General features: G+C 36.1%; 1 protein-coding gene across 3 annotated transcripts in view; it reads left to right on the top strand.

The window, feature by feature from the left end:
* HEATR5A (HEAT repeat containing 5A) overlaps positions 1-22,810 on the top strand; it is a 73,912-nt gene that overhangs the window by 5,769 nt on the left and 45,333 nt on the right. For 2 of the 3 annotated variants that reach the window (XM_032230485.1, XM_032230476.1), the window contains exons 2-16: positions 1,503-1,713; positions 1,940-2,151; positions 4,435-4,543; positions 5,359-5,508; positions 7,358-7,529; positions 9,631-9,791; positions 12,701-12,956; positions 13,750-13,905; positions 14,871-15,121; positions 15,757-15,868; positions 17,070-17,222; positions 17,850-17,949; positions 20,163-20,272; positions 21,794-21,957; positions 22,043-22,218. In XM_032230485.1, the coding sequence (XP_032086376.1) occupies positions 1,588-1,713; positions 1,940-2,151; positions 4,435-4,543; positions 5,359-5,508; positions 7,358-7,529; positions 9,631-9,791; positions 12,701-12,956; positions 13,750-13,905; positions 14,871-15,121; positions 15,757-15,868; positions 17,070-17,222; positions 17,850-17,949; positions 20,163-20,272; positions 21,794-21,957; positions 22,043-22,218 (2,408 nt within the window). In that variant the 5' untranslated portion in view covers positions 1,503-1,587. Of the gene's footprint in view, positions 1-1,502; positions 1,714-1,939; positions 2,152-4,434; positions 4,544-5,358; positions 5,509-7,357; positions 7,530-9,630; positions 9,792-12,700; positions 12,957-13,749; positions 13,906-14,870; positions 15,122-15,756; positions 15,869-17,069; positions 17,223-17,849; positions 17,950-20,162; positions 20,273-21,793; positions 21,958-22,042; positions 22,219-22,810 lie in introns of those variants that run through there. The other variant, XM_032230494.1, reaches the window with a different exon arrangement.

Here is a 22,810-nt window from a genome sequence, read left to right as displayed (position 1 = left end):
AAAACATGTGAATATTTCTAAATCTAAACAGAAAAAAGAAATCAGTGGCAATGCTTCATAAAAATTAATGACCATATAAAAGATTGACTCATACTAAAACATGGAATTACAATGAAGTGTACTTTTATTCTCAAGCTAGCTCTTAAATTTGATGAATACTGTACAATCTGAGCGAATTGAATTCCGTTTCCATATATATATAGTTCTTTCATTATCCTATTTTTTTCTGAATTTTCTTTTCTTTTCATAAGAAAGCAATCCAAAATGCAGAGAATGTTTAATATTTGGTTTTTAGAAGAAGAGTTCCAAAAAGCTGAGATAATGCAGTTCCCTAAAATTATAAACGAATCCATGTGATTCCCATATGAATAAAACTAATTTTTCTTTGGGTTTATGGTTGGGCAAGAAATAAATGTTCTACTTTTAATCACTGAATTTTAACCTATATGTTCCAAGGATTCTCATACTTTAAAATATTGTACCGGTGATCTGTTTTCACACTTACAACTATTGCAGATCTTCATGGTTACCTAACCAAATTCAAATACTTAGCATCTGGCATGTATTTATGATAATTACACTGTCCTGCAATGATTCATAACTGCATTATTCACTTAACAACTGCAGTGATTGGGAAAAAAAGGTCTTAAAATAGGGAAAAACACAACAATTGCTTTGCTTAGTAATGGACATTTTGGGTCCAGTTATGATTGTGACTCAATTTTCCTGACCTACAATTTGAGAATCCCTGAACAAAAACTTCTAGGGCAGGGTGAGATCTGATTTCCCTCCTAGCAATCTGAACTGGAAATAGTTGACCTATCGAACAAAACTTTCAAGGTCCTGTAATATTTATTAGTAGTATTTATTAAAAGGGATGTTATGGTTGCAGCAGAAGAATTCCAATGAGTGTCAACTAAGAAACCTACATTTATACAATCTAATATGGCAAAACCTGTTCTGCCTTCTGATATGTTTTTGATTCAGAGGACAGGCGGGTTGTGTCTTCTATTGAAAGGGTCAATATACTACTATTATCAGTATGAGAATAACTTGTTATAGGTGAAACACATGATCTATATCCCACACCACACTGTGCTGTGTAAAAAATAAGGAGCCTGGTAGCATCATAGTTTTCTAACGTAGTGTGATGGTTAAGATGTCAGAGATCCAAGTACATCTTCAGACTTGTCTGAAATCTGGGTGGCTTTGGGTAAATTACTGTCTTGTCCCAACTCTCATAGAGAGGTTATTGGGGGCGGGGTGGAATCAAACAAGGAAGTACTCCACCTTGAACTTTTGACCGAAATGAAGGATAAAATCTAAACAAACAACAGTCTACAAGTGATCTTTATTGTATGCTAGAATGGCTTCTTGTTGCCAGATTTTAAGAGACTTTAATAATTGTTTCAATAATTATTAATACTTCTAAAATGCCAGCGAGGCACCCTGAGATTAAATGTTGAAATTAAAATAATATCATTTCTGTTGTTTTCATTCAGCCAGTAAATGCTGACATCACACAGCAACATTCCTGTGTGCCTTCATGAGTGGCTTTCACATAGAGAAAAGGAGTTGCTTTAAAGAATGGAGTTGGCTTGCAGCTTGCTATTTAATGAAGAGGCTTATAATCAACTGGGTGAATTTCAGAAAGCAGAATTTGCTTTGGAATGGCTGAGGTTTTTGGAAAAACTTTTACCAACAACTAATCAGGTAAAAATGATACAACTAGAACAGAACATATTTTTGTTTCCTGTGGTCTTCCTTTTCTTCCTAGGAAGGGATATCATTTAGGGAGCTGACTAGCAACTGGAAATGGAAATCGAATACTATTTTGAACCATACTTCACTTGAATGAGTTTGAACCCAACTGAAAATGGTCTAAAGCTTTTCAGATAGTTCAGAACTTGAATGTTAACCATGTATTCTATATTTCCAGGTTGATATAAGAGAAAAACAGAACAAACTTGTTGAGCAACTGATATCATTATTAACCAGTTCACCAGGACCTCCTGCTAGACAACTCATTGCCAAGAACCTCGCTATATTGTATAGCATAGGAGATGTTTTTTCTGTTCACCAAACAATTGACAAATGCAACGAACTTATTCTGAGTAAAGATGATTCGCCAAGTTATCTACCTACTAAACTGTAAGTTTAAAAGTCCACCATGGCTATGATATAATATTATTTTTTTCATCATAGAACTTATAGAGTCTTAAATAAAAAATAACAAAATTGCATACAATGTGAGTGTGAATTTTGAAGATTAGAATAGGACTGCATCCAATTTTTCGTTGGCCTGGTAACAGAGCCATAGTTCCCTATGTTTTCCCATGCACTGCCCATTTGCACAACACAAAGGGAATTTCTTTCTTTTTAGCTCCTGTTCTTTTTATTTGTATTCTTCTCCAGGAATCAGTCTATAGTTGGATGATGGGAACAGAATAATCAAAATAATTTAGTTTAGAAAAAGAGACTGGTGAAAACACAGCAATTGGAGGAATGCCTAGAAATGTTGGATTGGCATTTATATGTTGTAGTGGATAACCAGACGGGCATTTAAACACAGGCACTCAAGAATTACAGTCAAATAAACAGCTCCAATCTCCAATCTGGCACTAATAATGCTCCATCCTTTCGCAAGTGAGCTGCTAGCAGATAGAAGCCCCTAGCATAAAACTATAGTCTCTCTATTGGCCTACAATATTCTTAAGATCAAGATTAAGTTATAACTAGACCTTATGAGGAATTGCGTAAGTTTTTCAAAGGAATAGGAAGTATACATGATCTAAAAATAGGCTTTAACAGTTGAAAAACATTTAACCTCAAGTAAACCCAAGTTTCAGGATATAACATCATGCTATCTTCAATTATGAGTGTTCCTTTTCTGGATACAGATGGAAGAAATGCTTTAATTTTAATAATGTTTATTTGTTTGAAACACAATCTAATTCTTTAAAAAGGGCATATAATTTGTTGTACACAGTTCATATTTTTCATTATATGAAACTTCTCTTAATAACATTTTTGCAAATGCTTTCTTCTAACATATGCCCATTGAATTATCTTTCATAATTGTATAGTAAGGAAAATAATTGCTCCCTCATATCAGGAAAATAATTGCTCCCTCATATCAGTTATTTTATGAAAATCTAATTACATTGGGTGGCTCCTACTTAGACCTCGGACTTGTTTCAAGTTGCGGAAATATAGGGTTGGACTAGAAGACCTCCAAGGTCCCTTCCAAATCTGCTATTGTATTGTATTGTATAGATTAGAAATTATAGCTTCAATAAATATATATGAACATACTTGGGAAAATTTGAGTTTTGCTTAAGCTTGTGACATACTGTCCAAAATATGGCAAAACGTCATTGAATTACGTGAGTATTATTAAGAGTGATAACTTGATTGGTTCCTCTTTATTACTAAAAAAGCATCATGTGATGGTTAAATTGGCCAAAGGCATGATAGGGAATGGAAGTTACAGAGTCATCTGGTTATGAACATGGCATATGATAAATTATGACTTTGAATGTAGATGGTGTAAATAATAAAGAGCACTAATTAATGAATTGAAGAAAAAGCAGATAAATAGAAATGTAATGTCTGATCTTGGAGAGATGAGTTGATGAGTACATGGATGTTGAAGTGTTAGTTTCATTACGAATAAGTGATTTTGATGAAAATAAATATTGCCTGAAGATGAGTAAAAAGGACTAAACAAGAAGCCTCCAACAGAGTCAATAGAACTGTAAATAATGCTCTCTTAACAAACTACACTTCTGTACAAACTGTATAGTCCACTTGGAGGAATGATTGGCTTACAGTACAGCATCCTGCAATCATTTGACCACAATTTACAATATTTTTGTCAAAAACCAACATTTATTTCTGTTTTTTGGCAAAAAGCATAACAAACAATGGGTGCACTTAGCAAATATGGTGTTAACAACTACCACAAAGAAATTATTAAAATGTGTGGGTCATATGATGACCTGCTTTCTGACCATCATAGCTTACAACCATAACTATCAGGCTCAATTATGGTTGTAAATCTAGGGCTACTTTTAAGTAATAAATTCAGTTGCAAAGGCAAATCCAAGATGTTTCTTTGTACCAGATTGTGAATTGGTTTAGGTTTTTTTAATGATTCTGAAATGTATGTCTTAAACCTACTTTATCCAATTGGTTATCTTTCAGCTTTGTTGTGCAGAATTGTTAGTCAACATACTGCTGGAGATGGCAACCTAATACTGAGAAACTATAGGTTAAGGAAATGTTCCTAAATATTTTAATTTTTAAAAGATTTTTATTATTAATAGCTATTGATTATTAATAATTTTGTTTATAATAAAATGCAATATAGCATAATATTAATTATGTTTTTAAAAGTTGCCTGACTACATTTTTTCTTTTCTGTTTTAAAAGTGCTGCAGTGGTTTGTTTGGGCTCTTTATACAAAAAACTGGGAAGAATTTTGGGCAACAGCTTTGTGAATACTGTGGGAAATATTCTTAAAGCAATGAAGAACGCAGAGGTAAATGAGCAGGTGTTCAAAGTTGAAATAAAATATTGATTTAAAGTCTAGTGAAGAAAACAATTTTAATGAAGGTCTAATGAACATGGGATTTTGACATTTGACGATATGCCAGAAACAAATTATATTTCTGCAGAACTTCTCTGAGTCATAAATAGGCTAATTGCCTTTGCCTATGATGAGTCTTTGTTAAGACTTTTCTTCTTCTCTTTTTAATCTTTATTGAAACTAACATTAAGAATGAACATTTGATGCCATGATTTAATAATTTTTCTTCCATTTCCTCAGGCTTCCTATTTTTACTCTTACTAATACTTTACATTTTTATTGAGATGTGTCTATTGAAAATCTTCAGTGTTTATTTGCTTTATTTATAGTAATCATGTTAAAGATGAGGGCATAGACTTTTTGACTGAACAATATGCTGAAAATGCTTTAAATGAAATAATTGGCTTGCCTAAAAATGATGTGTATTGCTATTTTTAAGTAGTCACACTTGAACCTTCATCAGTGCAGAAGTGGTCTATAAGGGTCTCATTGTACTCTCTGAAAAATGAACTCAGTTTGGTTTTCAATACCTCAGTAATAAAGTGCTGAAACTTGTTAAGAGACAACTTCCAGTATTGTGCCATGACTTCTCTGCCATAAATTTAACAGTGGGTCCCTTTGGCAAAATTTTTGACCTAATTCACCTAACATGATTGCGATGTCACTAAAGTTTTGTTTGTTGAAGAGTAGCAAAATAAAAATGCAAAAATAGAAAACAGTCCTGGTATTTTTGTCCTATAATAAGATGATATTTTTTGTCTTGTCAGTCTCAAGGACGATACGAGATCATGCTGAGTTTGCAGAACATACTGAAAGGGTTGAGAGCTGCTGCTGTTCCTTGTCACAGAGATATCTACAAAGCTGCTCGTACATGTTTGACAGATAGATCCATGGCAGTTCGTTGTGCTGCTGCAAAGGTAAAACATTACTCTTTTTTCTAATTAATCTTGTATACCATTTCATATGTTACACAAAGAGTAAAACAGCATCCATTCCAACCACTGTTTTGTATTACCAAAAAGATTTTGGCATATATAAGTATGGAATATAATATACTTTTGTTAGGATTTTTCCATCACAGATAAATTCAGTATATTAATTTATGTCTATTAAAATGGTATGCATTTTGCCGTCTGACCTTATGTCTCTATAAAGATTCATTGACAACAACAGTGTGTATCCTTCCTACAGACAGACAGTTAGTGTAATGATTAAGTGACCAGGCTAGAAATGAGGACACTGTGAGTGCTAGTTTCATATTAGACACAAAGCCAGCTGGATGACCTTGGTTCAGTCAGTCTCTGTAAGGTCTAGGAAACAAGCAGTGGCAAACCACTTCTGAAATCTTGCCAAGAAAATTGCAGGGACTAATTCAGGCAGTCACCAGAAGTCAAAAGTAACTTGGAGACACTGCGCCCCAACCCAAAAAAATGGCTTTACAAATCACATCAAGTAACTTTGTTTACACATATACATTTTCTTAGGATATTGAATTTGTGTAATTTGAAGTAAATATTCCCCTATTTTGGCAATTAATATTGACATTTTAGCTCTGTAAGTGTTTTATTTATTTTTTCCTAAATGGATCTCATGGTCATTTTGGAATAGTTATTCAATACAACCAGCATTATATGATCCTTTCTGGGATGACAAAAACAAAGTATGAACAAGGTACCAGTGTATATTTAAAGTCCTCCCCCCCTCTCCAATGGAAGAATGATTGAAATATTTTATTTCCTTCATCGAAAGAGCTGAACATTTGTAAAGTTTAATTGCCATAGGTTTGCATGCTTTTATTTCCTTTTATATCCTTATATCCATAATTAACAATGCATAAATATTTTTGATGTTAGTCTAGGTTTGAGATTTTAAAGATTTTTTTTATCCTGCCTTCATTATTTTCTTATAAATAACTCAATGCAGCATATGTGCATAATGCTTCTTTCTCCTATTTTCCCACAACAACCCTGTGAGGTGAGTTGGGCTGAGAGTGAGGCCCAAGAGTGGGGGGTGTTCCAGAGGTGGGATTCACTTACCTTCCCTACCGGTTCGCAAATAGGAACACACATGCCTCATCTGTGCATGCTGCTCATGCATTGGGGCAGGTGGGCAGAGCCTCCCGCATTCGCCGCTACCTGTTCGCCCAAACTAGGGAGAACTGGCTGAATACCACCTCTGCAGAGGTGGGTTCCTACCAGTTCGGACCGGTTCGGCCCAGGCCTGCCACTGCGATCCAGGCCTGCCACCCCAGTGAACCGGTTCTCCCAGTGGTGCCATAGGCGCCACCCTCTTGTTTTTAGCTTCTGCACATACACAGAGCAATTGTTGTTGTATTGCACATGTGCACATCAAGTGCACCCACGTGGCATGTCCCTGAGCAAACCGGCAGTAGCAGCTGCCGGACCCTACCTCTAGCATGTACATATACCTTTGTTTATCTGTAAAAATAAATAAAAAATCCCACAAATGAATTCCTTTCCCCCCAGATAAATTGATACGATTCAGAGTTCTAATAATAATAATAATGTCTACATTCTACAAGGCTTTCCCTTCCTCTTGGTTGGTCTTATGTGTTTCTGGATCAAATTTAGGAAACCCTGGATTGGAGGAGAGAAGATGAATGTATGTGATAGGTTTTATATTCCTGCCTGACAGACATTGTTGGATGCAATCCATTTTTTTAGGTATTGTTTAAGCTACACAATATTTGTGCACAGATTATTTGATTTGTTTAATTTGCTTGTCTTCCCTTTCTTCTATATATAGTGTCTTCTTGAACTTCAGATTGAAGCAACTTTTATGTGGAGTACAGACATAGATAGTGTAGTAACTCTATGTTTTAAATCCTTTGAAGGATCCAACTATGAAGTGCGAATGGCCGTTTCTAAGCTTTTAGGCTCTATATTGATTAGTGCTGTAACATCAAAACAAGCCACAGGTGAGTTGATTTATTTTTTCATCCTTAATTTAGCTCAGGAAATTGTAAGCACTACCGGTAATAAAGACCCTTCAAAATCAGTCATTGAAGGATTTTAACATACGATAATAGCTAATTAGCTATTTAGCTATTAACATAATAACTTATCAACTACCATACACGCACACACACACACACATACACTACATATACAAAGAAACATATTTACATATACATATATGAATATTTTGCCTAAACTATGTCAGATCATTACCGCATTTAAGAAAATATATGGTCATGAGTGTGTGCTATATCAGAATAAAAATAGTGACCAAAAATATTTCCACTTTCTGTAGTGGTAAAGTGGAAAACAATTAAAGGGGAAAACAAATGAACTAAATGGCAATTAAAATTAAAAGTGCCCAAATCAAAGGAGAAATAGCATATGAGGAAACATTGTAAATAGTAAAAATTGCTTAAATTATCTAGAGGGAGATGTTGAAATGCCCATCCAGTACTTTAGTTGCCTCCATTCAGCTCAAATTGAATGTTAACAATCTGCACTACAGAAGTGACTTCCAGAGTCTCATTGATGTACCTCTATGGATTATTTGATATGTTCTATCTCCATTTTGATGACGATAAAAATATTTCATAACATTGAAAGAATTAGGCTTACCAATTTAATTACTATTAATAATACCACATTTACTCTAGCCTTTCTTTTTCTCTCTCATAAAGAAAAGATGGTCTACTTAAATAATCACAGTATTTTCAGTTATATTATGTAATTTAATGAGAATAAAGCTAACATGGCTTCATTTGGATAACATGCGGTAAACTGGTTGTATTAAATTGCATGCATGGATACACTGATACGACATGGATATTTTATTAATGATATTTCTGAATTTAGAGTAATATTTGACCATTGCCAAAGTATTGCCCTACACCAATGTTTTTGATATTGACCCACTTAATTTATCTTCACTGTGTTCATAAAAGCCTTGTTTCCATGATAGCCTAATCTCTAATGTTGTTTGTCAAACACATTGTAGACAGTGAACTAACCTCTTAACTCTTGCCTGTAACCATGACTTGATTTAGCTTAGCTAACCAGTATGTAGACTGAAATTTATAGATCTGAATAAATATGAAGTACATTGTAAAGCAGTCACCCTGCAGCAATCTTTCTGTTGATTATATTTTATTTTCACTTAGTCCAATGTGATTTAATCTCATATGATAGTTGTCTGTTCTGACCCCACTCCATATGGTGAGTCACGCCAACACAATTTATTACTGCTAGACAATTTATTAACAGTAAATTAACACACCGACAAGACTTTGGCAGCAACCCAGACTTCCACAGATAAGAAATACACACAAGAGCTTCTCCAGCTTTAGTATAAGACTTGAGTCCTGCAAAAGCCTCCTCCCAAAGTCTCTTCTTATATATTCTCTTGGGAGGAGCCTAATCACAACCACCTGGCCCCAATTATCTTCTATATCTCCGTAGTTTCTGTTGGTGCTTATCTGCCCGTCTTTGCCTGGCGTCCAGGACCAACTCCCTTAGCTCCTCCCCACTGCTCCAGGGCCTGATGTCAGGGACCAACTCCCTTTGGCTTTCACCACTGCTCCATGCCTCAGGTGCCTCCTGGTGGCCAACCAACCTCTCTGGTCCCTGCTTGGAGTCTGAACCCTGTCCAGGGTCCTCCACATCTTCCAGAGCCAACTCATAGGGTCCCTCGTTATCGAAGTCTGTTTGCAGCTCCAACGGCTCCTGCTGGGCCACAACAGTTGTCTTTTAAAAAAGAAAAGATAAGGATCTTGCTGGTTATGGAAAAAACTTTTCTATAAAATGACATGTAGTTGGCACCGATTTGAACATTTTATCCATGATTGTTTCTTTAGTGGTTTACTTGCCATATTTAGAGGTTGTTCAATTGTTCAACAACTCTGGTTGGCTTCACAAACTAAAAGCACAATACAGATTGCCCTTGGTTAACAACCTTGTTCAGCAACCTTTCAGCCATACAATAGAAGATGTAAGTAAATGAAAGACTGTGGTGTGTATACATGGGGTATGATGTAATTATATGTATTTTTTTAATTGAAAAAGCATCTGCTAGACAACATGCTCGCAAAATCTCATTTATGGAAGCTTTGGAACTGCTAGGGACAGGTTTTCTCCGTGGAAGTTCTGGATTTCTACGAACCGGTGGTGATATTTTGAAAGGAACCAGCTCAGTCAGCAGGGATGTCAGAGTTGGAGTTACTCAGGTTTGAGTTATATTATATATTATGTTAAAATATGATGTGTTTTAACTTTTTAAAAAAATTATGTGATTAATTTGTTACTGTACTATATGCTAGTTCTCGTTGAATATGGTTATGTTGCAGTCGAGAGTTTTCCAACATTCTGAAGAAGTCTGATTGATTTTAATACTGATGAGCATCTATCTCAATTGTTAATGAAAACTTGTACATTTTTAATTTTAAAAATGGCAGGCATAAACCAAACAAGCAAGATTTTATGGTTTAGAAAGCATGAATGTATTTTATAGATGGATAGGTGTTTCTGCTGGCACAGCACTTGATCAATGTAATTCTCATCAATCAGTTAAACCGCATCCTGCAGACTCCCTCCCAAATTCTCCCCTTTCCACTCCGCCTCCACCCTATCTGCTGGTGACTATAAATTCCACATCTTTTGGAAACTTCTTGCAGTTTGGTGTCACCTGTCTTTGAGGTGTTTTTTTATCTGTTTCTTTTTTCTTTTGCAAAGAACCATTAAAACCGTAGGGGAGGAGAAATGGCTATCTTACAGTAATTATGATTTTGTTTTTGTTTTTTTCAAAGAAATATTTTTCCCCTGTCGTTTTTTACTGTGGGTCAGTAGCTGTTAATATTTTCATCAAGATAACAATTCTGTTAGTTCAGTACAGGAGAGGATTTTTTTTTAAAAAAAGGGGGGGAGAGAATCATCTTAAATGTGTAACTTTTTATACGACGTTTCAGTTTCTGTAACTCTGAACATGCTTTGTGTTGAGTTGAATTGTAACAGCTTTTTGTATTTGGAGAAAAAAAATTAAAAAAATAATAATAATAAAAAGAGCCGAGGTGGTGCAGTGGTTAAATGCAGCACTGCAGGCTACTTCAGCTGACTGCAGTTCTGCAGTTCGGCTGTTCAAATCTCACCAGCTCAGGGTTGACTCAGCCTTCCATCCTTCCGAGGTGGGTAAAATGAGGACCCAGATTGTTGTTGGGGGCAATATGCTGACTCTGTAAACCGCTTAGAGAGGGCTGAAAGCCCTATGAAGCGGTATATAAATCTAACTGCTATTGCTATTATACAGGTAGTCTTCAACATACAGTATGTCTACAATTGAGACCAAAACTTGCATTCCTAAGTGAGAATCTGAGAGCTGAATCTGAGCAGACTAGTCTAGGTTTCCTTTAATGTAGCTTACTCGGGCAGCATAAGAAGGTCAAAAAAGATCAATTAATAGAAACTGCTCATTATTGCAGCCAGATTTGTTAAGTGAGCTTTGTCCCATTATACAACCTTTCTTGCATCAGTTGTTAAGTGAATCACTGTAATTACATAGTTAGTAACACAGTTGTTAAATGAATCTGTCTTCCGTATTGACTTTGCTTGTCAGAAGGTTGCAAAAACTGATCACATGACTCTGGGACATGGCAACCATCGTAAATATGAGTCAGTTGCCCAGCATCGAAATTTTGATCTGATGACCATGGAAATGCTGCAATGGTTATATGAAAATGATCAAAGGTCACTTTTTCCAGGCCCGTTGTAACTTTGAATGATCACTAAATGAACAGTTGTAAGTTGAGGACTGTACATATCATATATGGAAATTATGCATGAATTGTTGCAAGCTACTGAGGTGATTAAGTAGGGCTGCTCTGCCTCCTAATTTGGACAGAAAAGCATGAAATAAATCATCTTTTGTTTCCCCTGTAAAATGTTAATTTTGGCCTGAAATCATGTTTTTGCCCCCTGGAAGATGGATTTACATGATAACCTCCCTTTTAAATGTTCTATTTTAAAGAGGGAAAGTGTGACTACATTTTTCATCTACACCTTTAAGATTATCCCCATTTCTGTCTTTAAAGACATGGAAATTATTTTTAGTTTCTTTAAATATATTTATTTTATTTGTTTAATAAACAAATTTATATGTACTTGAGAGACCGCCTTCTGCCAATTACCTCCCTGCGACCAATTAGATCTCATAGACTAGGCCTCCTCCGAGTCCCATCTGCCAGCCAGTGCCGGCTGGCAACTACAAGGAGGAGAGCCTTCTCAGTAGCAGCTCCGACCCTTTGGAACGATCTCCCCGTGGAGATTCGTACCCTCACCACCGTCCAGGCCTTCCGCACAGCCCTTAAGACCTGGCTAGCCCGTCAGGCCTGGGGACAAAGATAATTGCCCCCACCCGAATGATGAATGAATGTTGCTCATTATTTTATTCTATGTTCTGTCTGTGTTATTGTTTGTATATCCCTCCCTTGATTTTATGTAAGCCGCCCTGAGTCCCCTCAGGGAAAAGGGCGGCCTATAAGTGTTAATAAAACCCTAAACCCTAATATGGCTGCCCAGATCACACATAGGTGGCCGAGTGGCTTACAATATGAAAGATCACCATCAAACTACTTGGTTTAGTAAGTAGGACAGTATTCTATAAGCTCACTATACTGAGATTGCTTTTATTGATTGGCATGGAATCTTTCAAGCTGTTCACTGCCTTTATGTTCTGATTTCCATTGTTGTAAAACCAATTTAGAAAATAGGAGAATATATCGATAATTTCTAAGCTGTCATTCAAATTTGTAGGGGTAAGAATGGCAGTTTTAACTGAATTATTCTTGAAATTCAATCTTACCTAAATATAAATTTATGTATAAAATTCTACTGATATCATTGTTCTTATTTTCCACTGGAATATTAAGTTTGCAGTTAAGAAGGAATTTTTCAGCATTCGGCTTAATTTGATGAAGTTTATTTTTCAAATGACTATTGTAAAATCTTTTCACTCTACTTAAAGAAGCTATAAATGTAAATAAATATATTAAATAAATATATTAAAATGGTTTAATGTTTTTGTAATATGTGACACATTATGTGCAAATTGAAACTGATTTTTTTTTAATCAATTGTTTTCCAGGCATACGTGGTATTCATTTCCACATTAGGAGGAGAATGGCTTGAAAGGAATTTTTCTGCTTTGCTTTCCCACATTCTGGATCTGGTCTCTCAGTCTCACCCTAAGGCTATTCAGACACAAATGGACAGTATTTGTAGCCGCCGTTGTATTTCATTTATTCTCCGAGCTACAGTAGGAGGCCTTCTTGGGGAAAAAGCTCGAATTGCAACTGCCAATGAGATTTGTCAAGCCATCTGGAAACTGAAGAAAGTTATGGGTATGGGACTAACAAGATTATTTGCTAACCCCCCTCTCCATCACCTTCCATTCCAGTAATGCTTTAATCATTTCCTCATCTAGTCATACACTAATTTAATCCTCTACACAAACCAAGTCTCTCTGGGGCTTTTCAAAATCATTTTAAACTTAAAATGTCGTGATTTTTTCCCATGATTCAGTTTTAGATAAATGTGTGGAAAGTAGATATAATAGTTGACTATAGGCTTGGCAGCACAATATTATATACTCGCAATTAACATGTATATCTGATGATGGAATCACAAGCACAACATTCTCACTAATTACAAGCTTTCCTGTTCTGTTTAAGCAAGTCACGCTGAAATAAATGATCCCATTCATCTTGTTCAGTTTGGAAGGATTGCTGAAATCTAGATGATGTAACCAGGAAAGTTTGCCGAATCTGAGCAGACTTAAGTCTAGCTTTTCTTTAATGTAGCTTACTCAGGCAACATAAGAAGGTCAAAAGAGATCAATTAATGGAAACGTCACATTATTGCAGCCAGATTTTAGAATCATGATTCTGTTGTGGCTATTGTTAGACAGTTATTAGTACCATGATCATAAATCTTAGCTTTTTAAAAGGTAAATTGTTGCCATCTTATTTATTATCTTAAATCAATTTTGCAGATGATAGAGGGAAATTACAATTATTATGCAATAATTTATTTACTCCAAAGTGTAGCTTCATTTTACTCATAAAAATATGTGTCAGCCCCGTATCCCTGGCTTTTATTTGTTTCTTTTATTAACATAACATTTTCTGTTGTCAGATGCTGCAGTGAGTAACTGTAATGTCGAAACCCGTATTGGTACAACAGAGTTAATAGCAACCCAGCATATGTTAATATGTGCTCTAGAAGAGCTTGGAAACCTCATACATGGCTTAGGTACTACTGCTGCACCTGTTCTGCAAGATTCTAGTACAGGTAATACTCTCATAGAGTCTTAAGATATAGGATAAATAACACAAAAATGAGTGGTGGTGCCACAAATTGCTTCAGGGTGTATTCTACAGAAAGAGAGTGTTCAGAGAGTTCCAGCAGTCTTTCTTTTAATAAATTAAAATATTGTGTATAGATTCTGAATCATCACAGATCATTATAGGGAATCTATTGGGCACATGTTGTCCGGATCAGTTCTTAGTTTAGCGATGAGAGCAAAGACTGCATTTTTATATCATTTTGAGAATTCAGAGTGTTTCACAGAGCTATATAAGGACTGTGTCACAATGAGACAGCAGTTAGCCTAACTTACGTAATTTCATTAAAAAGCCAAGAATATTGCACCTGTTAGTAATGGGAGACAAGCAAGAAATCCCAAACTAGGCGAATTAAGGTTGAATAATCCCTTGAGAGAAAGCTTTAATAAACCATTTTTTTCATAATCTTGCCAAGAAAACAATATAAATGTGTCTGGGTAATTACCAAGAAATGGCTCAAATGAAAGGGGGCTTTACAAACAAAGCCACAGTTCTGTATGATCCCGATTCACTTATTGCAGAATTCTTGGGAACATTTTTTTAAAGAGATGTTTGTATAAAATTGCAGTTTTGCTGCTGAAGTGGGATTTATCCTTCTTTTTGCACACATGCCATAAATACCTCTAAGGCTGATGATGACCTAGTCAGGAATAAGAATCTGCATAGCTCTTCTTGGCATGCCTGCCCCCCCCCCCCCAAAAAAGTGTCCATTTTGGCTTAAGAGAATCTGGTTTGCACTGAGTAGCTTCTTTATTTTTATCAGTCTCCCAGAAAGTTCTGGCAATTCTACAGGTGGTTTTTTTAGCTTACAGTGGATATATAAGGGCAAAAAAGTGGAAGCTCTGTTGATTTACGGTCTCAGTAAGCATTCTCATATGTGTTTTTAATCTTTTAATATGTTCGATTTTCCAGGAGTCCTGGATGCCGTAATCTCCATTATCCTTCATCCCTGCATTTCAGTTCAGCTAGCAGCAGCATGGTGCTTACGATGTATTGCTGTAGCATTACCCTGCTATCTCTCTCCACTTCTGGATAGCTGTATTGAGCGCCTGACAGCAATGAAATCCTCCCCAGAAGCAGTGACTGGCTATAGTTTTGCCATTGCTGCTTTGTTAGGAGCTGTCAGAGAATGTCCTTTAGGAATTCCACACGGCAAAGGGAAGGTAATTATTAGAACAGTTTGTCTGGTATTTGTTGCAGGGTCAAATTTTACAGGGAAAACCTGTCCGTGATAAAGGTTCTGTATTCAGAAACATGTAGCATTTCCAAGACTGTAGCTCAATTGGTTCAGTTTTACAAATTGTGTTTCACAGAGTGCATGAACCAGTCATAAATACTTTAATAATGAAATTCTTATTGCTGTTTAGTTATTCCATCTGTCTATTAGACATGTGAGAAACATTTGCAAGAGGTGATTTGTAGAACATATCAGAATGAAACAGCCCTCCCATTTTGCTGGCAGAGTGCTCATCCAATCCGAAAATGGGGTGGGGAGCACCTTACCTGCCAGAGGTACCACAGCCTGGTCCTTTGCTATATCCAGGCCAGCCCCTTGGGCCAGATTTAAGCACTATTAAGTTTAACATAAAATGCTATGCCATACAACATATTATCATCTTCAGTTTCATGCTCAAACGGAATAATTATTCTAGAATTTATTCCATGTAATATATATATATATGAGAAAGTTAATTTGTGGGCCACGACATATGCAGAAGTAGTGTATATGCATCCCTTCGTAAGAACTTAATTTTGTATTTTAGCTCTTAAAATAGTGAAAATTTTTGTTTTCATACAGATTGTCATGATAGCAGCTGAGGACCTTTTGCGTTCAGCTGCTCAGAATAGTCGGATTTCAATACAAAGAATGCAATCAGGTTGGCTTTTGATAGCTGCTTTAATGACATTAGGTAAGATTAATCACCTATATATCTTTATTTCTTTATCATAAAAGTTGACCACTTCTGTACTTCTTGTCTGAAGTCACTGTTTCAATATACATATGAACAAGTTCTAATTGTTTCATAACTGTAGAAATATAGTTAACTTAATTATTACTTCCATGTCATAGGCCATAGAGAATTAACTTTTCCAGTATAAATGCACAAAATACATCATTTATATTATATATGAATCATAAAGAACCACACTTTCAAGGGTGAAGCAAACAGTTTTAAAAAGAAATATTAATATGTGGATTAAAGATAATTTTGGTTTTCTCTCTAGCCCTTGCAAAACATTCATGTAACAAGAATTGTAAAATATTGTTTTCCACAGAGTTTTAGTCCTGATTGGGATGTTGCGGTAGTTTTCCCGAACTCCAGTGAAGGGCAATGGAAGAATAACCAATTATCTTTATTTTGTTCTTGGATTGCTAACGCAGATAGTCTTTATAACCACTCATTCTGCTCAAAGCTATAACAGTGCTGAACAAGGGGGACTTTCAACTGTCATAGTGTCCCCATTGACACCTGATTGCAATCCAGGCACTCAGTGTGTGGCTTTTGAATATTTGACCATAATCAAATCTTACCTGCTGGCTTCACTCATGAAAAGTCAATGGCAGATGGGAAAGTCCACAGGAAGTCAGAAGTCATTCCCACCATTTTTTGTCATAGCAACTGCCCGTGTTGTCCCTATCTCCCTGTAGCATCTGTGCACCTGCCCTTACAAACCCCCAGACTTTTTCCTGGGCCTCTTCCTTAACAACTGACTAGGTCCTGGGATTACAGTGGCACTCAGGAGTGCCAAGGTAGCTATCGCTAAGCAATGCAGTCACATGATGTTCCGCTTTGTGACCACATTGCTTAGTGATGGAAATTCCGGCCCCGATTGCTATCATAACCAAGGACTGTATGACTATAATGATTCAGAGTAGATAAAATCAATGTTGAGTAGTTAAAATATTTTCACACATCCAAATAGTTCTACTTCAATTTCTCATACCCATCAAACTTTGCTTACAAAAGGTCCCTTCACTTTTTAGAGTATTTTGCAAGGGCACACGGGAGCTTCAGGATGACGGGGGAATAAAATACTTTCATTAAAGAAAATGTTTCAGTCAATACCACCTACAAAAAAAAAAAACATTTCCAATCTTAAAAATAATAGGTCCTGCCGTGGTCCAGCATCATCTTCCTAGAGTGCTGTTATTATGGAAATGTGCATTTCCGGTATGTCCTAAAGACTTAGAAACGGAGAAGAAACGTGGTGATTCATTTACATGGCAAGTGACACTGGAAAGCCGAGCAGGTGCTCTCTGTGGTGGGTGAAAATTGTGGCTCTTTTTACTTTTACTTTTTTTGAACTTTGAGTAGCAATAAAAGTAAAGAATTGTCTTCTTTTTTCTCCATTGATTTCCAATTCCAGGTCTTTACCTAACACTTTTTACACATAAATATCTAGACTATGAGGCAATTGTAGCTTATTTGGTTGCAAGTATAAAATTTTATTTATTGCTATATTACATGCGGACATTTGGTGCATAAGAGAGGTACTAATTACTAATCAATACTAATCTTGCAGATTAATTTTAACTTAATGCTCTGATATATTAATTAGATCATCAGACTGTTTTTTCATTGTTCAAGCATTGGAGATGCTCTATCTCTTTCACTACTTCTGGCTGAAAAGTAGTGAACATCTGACTACATATTTATGTATGTAGAATAGCTATCCTTTATATTCCATAGTACAATGGTATTATTTATTGTTTCATAATTGCATGTATTTATATACCATACATCTCTCAAGGCTGTGTTCCAGATATATCAATTAAGCATAATTTATTGTAACATTCTTCTCTTATTTTTTTCTACTTCTTTCTATAAGAAGATAGTATTATGAGTTGTGTATATAGACTGATTTACAATCAATATGCTTTATTCTCAGCTATCAAAAGCTTTATTCTCTATTGTGGAGGGCTCCTTACAGATGAAGTGATTCAAAGACTGCTTCCTCCTGTCCCATGTGCTGTTGATTTACTGACACAGTAAGTAATAATATTTTTATTTTCATCCTCAATCAACATAAAGCAGCATTCAGTGATAAAATTACAGCCATCCCATTGTGGTACCCTATTTCCCTGAAAATAAGACCTCCCCAGATAATAAGCCTAATTGGCCTTTTGAGCGCATGCGCTAAAACAAGCTCTCCCCTGAAAATAACCCCTCCCTGAAAATATTGCAACACAGCAGCAGCCATGAGGTGACCACGCTCGCTGCCTTCTGCACCTCAAAAATAATAACACCTCCCCAAAAATAAGGCCAAGCGCTTAGGTCAAAAGAAAATAAGACCCTGTCTTATTTTGGGGAAAACACGGTAGTATAGTCTACCTAATATGATAACAAAGATTTAAGATTTAATTTACTAAAGGAAACTATAAAACCATGATATTATTAAGATTGTAAGATTAATATTATGAAGAGAAGAATGAGTACAATATAGTATAATTTATGTAATTTGGTTGTTAATGTATACAGGTAGTTCTTGACTTACAACCACAATTGAGCCCAAAATTTCTGTTGTTAAGCTAGACATTTGTTGTCAGTTTTGTCCCATTTTACAACCTTTCTTGCCATAGTTGTAAAGTGAATCTGGCTTCCCCACTGACTTTGCTTGTCAGAAGGTCGCAAAAAGTGGTCATGTGATCTTGAGATACAGCCACGGTCATAAGTTTGAACCAGTTGCCAAGCATCTGAATTTTGATCACATGATCATGGGGTTGCTTCAAAGGTCGTAACTGTGAAAAATAGTCATAAGTCACTTTTTCAGTGCTGTTGTGACTATGAATGATCACTAAATGAACTGTTGTAAATCGAGGACTACCTGTACTTAGTGCTGAAAAAGGAATCTTGCAACCAGCCCTAAAATTTTTACCCATCACAGCATCCTCATGGTTATGGCATTGTGATTTTGGCACATATTTATGATGATCACAGTATCCCACAATCCTTGATTGCTATTTGTGACATTCATGGCTGGCTTCTGAGGGCAAAATCAGTGGGGAAGCCAGCAGAGTCACAAGTCCTGATCAGGTGAAATCATGCTTAGTGACCTGCAGTGATTCACTTAGGACTGCAATAAGAACTGACAAACTGATGTAAGTCTGGCATAATCACATGATTTTTACTCTATGGCTGCATTGTTTTAATGATGGAGTTGCCAATCGCAGTTATTACTGATAAGTGAGTGCTCTCTGTAATCACTTTAGTTTTAAAGACAGTGGTCATTTGCATGTGTGTTTATCAGGATGATGCCATGAACTAGGTTGAAAGGGGGAAAAGCCTAATGAATAAATATGATAGTCTTGAAGGACTAAGGCAGCTATCAATAAATGAAACCTGATCCCAGATCAAGAATGTAATTTGCGAAAATGCTTCCTGCAGCCCCTGCCCTTTTCCTGAAAATAAAAGAGACAGGAAAGGTAGCATGAACAAGATTCTGTTATTTTAACTCTTCTAATAAAAATATTTTTAGATCTATATCTGAGGTGGGTTGCTATGGGTTCGCCCCAGGTTTGGGAGAACCCATAGCTAACATTATGGCCAGTTCGGAGAACCTCCAAATCCTATCTCTGGCTGGTTCCCTCCACTCTGCCCTGCCCCTCCTACTCCGCCCCTCTCACACACACCTTTTTGGGGAGGGGGGGGGAAACAGGCCTCCTGGAAGTTCTGGAAGGCCAGAAATGGGTCTGTTTCTGGCCTCCGGAGGGCCCACGGGAGACAGTTTTCGCCATTCCAGAGGCTCAAGCCTCTGAAGCCTGGGGAAGGCGAAAATGCCCCCCCTAGGCCACACCCACCATGGCCACACCTACCAAGCAACCGAGGAAAGAATCCGTTGCTAAAAATTTTGAAGACCACCCCTGTCTATATCTTAGTCCTTATAGGACTGATAAAAAGTGATCTAGAGTATATATGGAGTGCACATTGTATCTGTTGGCACCACCTTAAATCATGAGTGTTTTCTTGGATCAGGTGCTAGCTATGGCTGAACTATAAGAAAAGGCTATAATTTCTTTAAAGGAATTCGTTCTTGCTCTGAATCACCTTTTCCCCTTTCAGTTCAGATAGCTGTCCATATGCATGAAATCAATAAGCAGATTTATCCATGTATTTAGTATATAGGCTGTCCATTTTACATACATGGCTCTAAATGAATTGAACAGCGTTTGTTGTAACTGTAGGATTTTTTTAATCTTTAAAGGCTTCCTTCACTAAATAAAATGTATGGCAGTGCTTTAAAACTATCATCAGTGACATATAGGAAAAGACTTTATGAACTGCTTGCTTTGTTGCCTCCCAAGAGTTATGGAGGTATGTATACTTCTTCCTAAAATATTTCTTGCCTTCTTTTAGTAACAAAAGGAGAAGGAAAGCATTGTAACACAGAATATAATTAATTTGTATGTAAGAAAAAGCCTTAACACAGAATGATATTTGAAAAGCCTGTAACAGATTAATTCCATTCATAATACTAGTTAAAAAAAATAGAGACGATGAAAGCATAATTTGAATAAAGATTACGCTTTTAAAAAAGCAGTATATTGTATTCAAGAACGTAGACTTTATAAATTCAGGCATGATAGCAGAGCATATAGTACGTTGTGTCCGTTATGATTCAGAATCTAAATGATCATATGAACTTTTTGCTCTATGGTTCTTCCTCTGCTTTTTATTTTTAGTATTTTTGCTTGTCAGATGGAGACTGTAGATGTATCCCTTCGTGCAGTGAACTTCAGAAATAGAAGAATTGCTGTAACACTGAGTAACAGACATTAGGCCACACAGCAGTTCAACTTTTTAAACCTTAAACTGTCCCACAAAGTCAATTTAAACTGCAGGGTAAAGAATTAAAAAAATATAAAACTATTCTGCCTTACTGGTAATGACCAAGGGTTTTCTGTTTTTCATAGCTAATTTGTAGTTTTATCATAGGGCAGGTGTGTCAAGGCTGGATCCGGGCCGCAGCAAAGGACTGGCCTGCAGGGCCTTTGCCAGTGAAAATGGAGCTTATGAGGCCCACAGGCAGCCTACCCAAGCTCCATTTTCACTGGCAGAGGGTTGCAGGAGGCTGTCGCAGCCGAAAACAGACCTCAGGAGCCCATTTTTGCTGGCAGAGCTTGTGCTACCACTGGCGTCCCTGACATGAGTGACATTGAGCTGGCCACACCCATCTTGGCCATGTCCACCCTGGCCCCCTGAGGTCAAACACAACCCTGATGAGGCTCTCAGTGAAATCGAGTTTGAAGTAGTATATTACAAGCTAATATATTTCTTTTTGTTTCTATTATACTATTATAAATGCTACATATTTATAAACGTGAGCTATATTTTCCTATTTTAATTTCGGATAGTCTACCCAGTCACTGAAAATGAAAAGAAATTCTAGCTGTAAAAACACTTCTCTTGATATTTGCAATCTTGAATCTGGTGCTTCACCAGAATATCAATCTTTCAATATCAGATTTATTTCAAAATTTACTTGATATTTGGAACTGCAAAATCTATTTTCTAATAAGTACCTAAAAAAGGAAATACCACTTCATTGAGTTATATTTGTATTCAAAAGAATTTTTGCTCTACTGCAATAATTTCTGGAGGAAATTAGTATTTCTTCAGCTTTTCTTTTTAACAATTGATTATGATATGCTTACTTAGAAAGCCTTTCATTTTTTGGCATAAAATATTTCATATGAGATAGTTCAGGTTTATTTGCCCACAAATCCACACATTTATCAGAAATCACATTTCTTGTTCTTAAAGTTCTGTGTCAGTAGTTTATTTGGCTACCAGCTATGCATAAAAAACATATTTCTTTCACTTCAAAAATTTCAGGAAGTTTCTCTGCTGTTCTTAAAGAATTAGTGCAAGACTTGACTCAGCTCGATAATCAGGCAGCTGCCTCTGCTACGTATCTTCCGCCCTTTTCCCACCACTGCGAACTTGCCTTATTTGATCCCTTCCTGCAGGAGACAGAACACAGATTTATTGAAGAGCAGGTATCATATTTTAGTGACTATTTATGCACATAAAGGAGAAAAATCACATCCTGTAATGACAATTGCTTTTCTTATGTCTTTGCAGTTATTCTTTGTTAACAACACAGCAGGGGGAAGCTTGGAGTTTGACCCATTTGCAATATATGAGAAGGCTACACATGGAGATTCAGTGCCTAAGCCTTTGTCTCCAACTTCATCCATTGTCAGTGCAGCAACACGTCTCTTTGGAGTGATATTTTCACAAGCAACAGAGACCCAAAGGTAAAGACTCTACAGATGAGACTTCAGTTTCAGATTAGTTACTCATGGAAAATACATTATTTTTCAAAAACATGTATTTTATCTAAACATTCTTTTTTGCCTTATGAAGTAACCCATGATAGGAATTGTCTGTCTTAATTTATATACTATGCATGTATGTACATATTACAGCGCCAAGGGTTTCCCTCTGATAAGTATAGCAGTGTGCTGAGTGTTATGTGACAATAATTATGCTACTGAGCAAGCTGATTGGGCTGTCAGTACTGGAATTATATAAAACAATGTCATAGACCTGCACTTTTTATATGAAAAAAAAATTCTAGCTGTAAATGAAATGTATGATACATTGATTTTATCATATTATATTTGCAAAGTTTAGAATATGAATGTGAAAAGTGCTGTATTGTGTTTATTGTATAGATCTTCTTAAGAACTCTTAATTCAGTTATTATGAGAGATTGTTAAAAAAAACTTTGTTTATATTCCACATAAATATGAGATTTGAAATAAATTGTAGATGCAACTTTATTAATGTGTGTGTGTGTGCGTTTTAATTAGAAAGTTCTGACATATTTCCTGGGTTTTTCTTCAT

Source organism: Thamnophis elegans, chromosome 1 (genome assembly GCF_009769535.1).
Source record: "Thamnophis elegans isolate rThaEle1 chromosome 1, rThaEle1.pri, whole genome shotgun sequence".
NCBI classification, from domain to species: Eukaryota; Metazoa; Chordata; class Lepidosauria; order Squamata; family Colubridae; genus Thamnophis; species Thamnophis elegans.
Note: the sequence above shows the minus strand (reverse complement) of the source record. Positions and strands in the feature narration are given on the sequence as shown.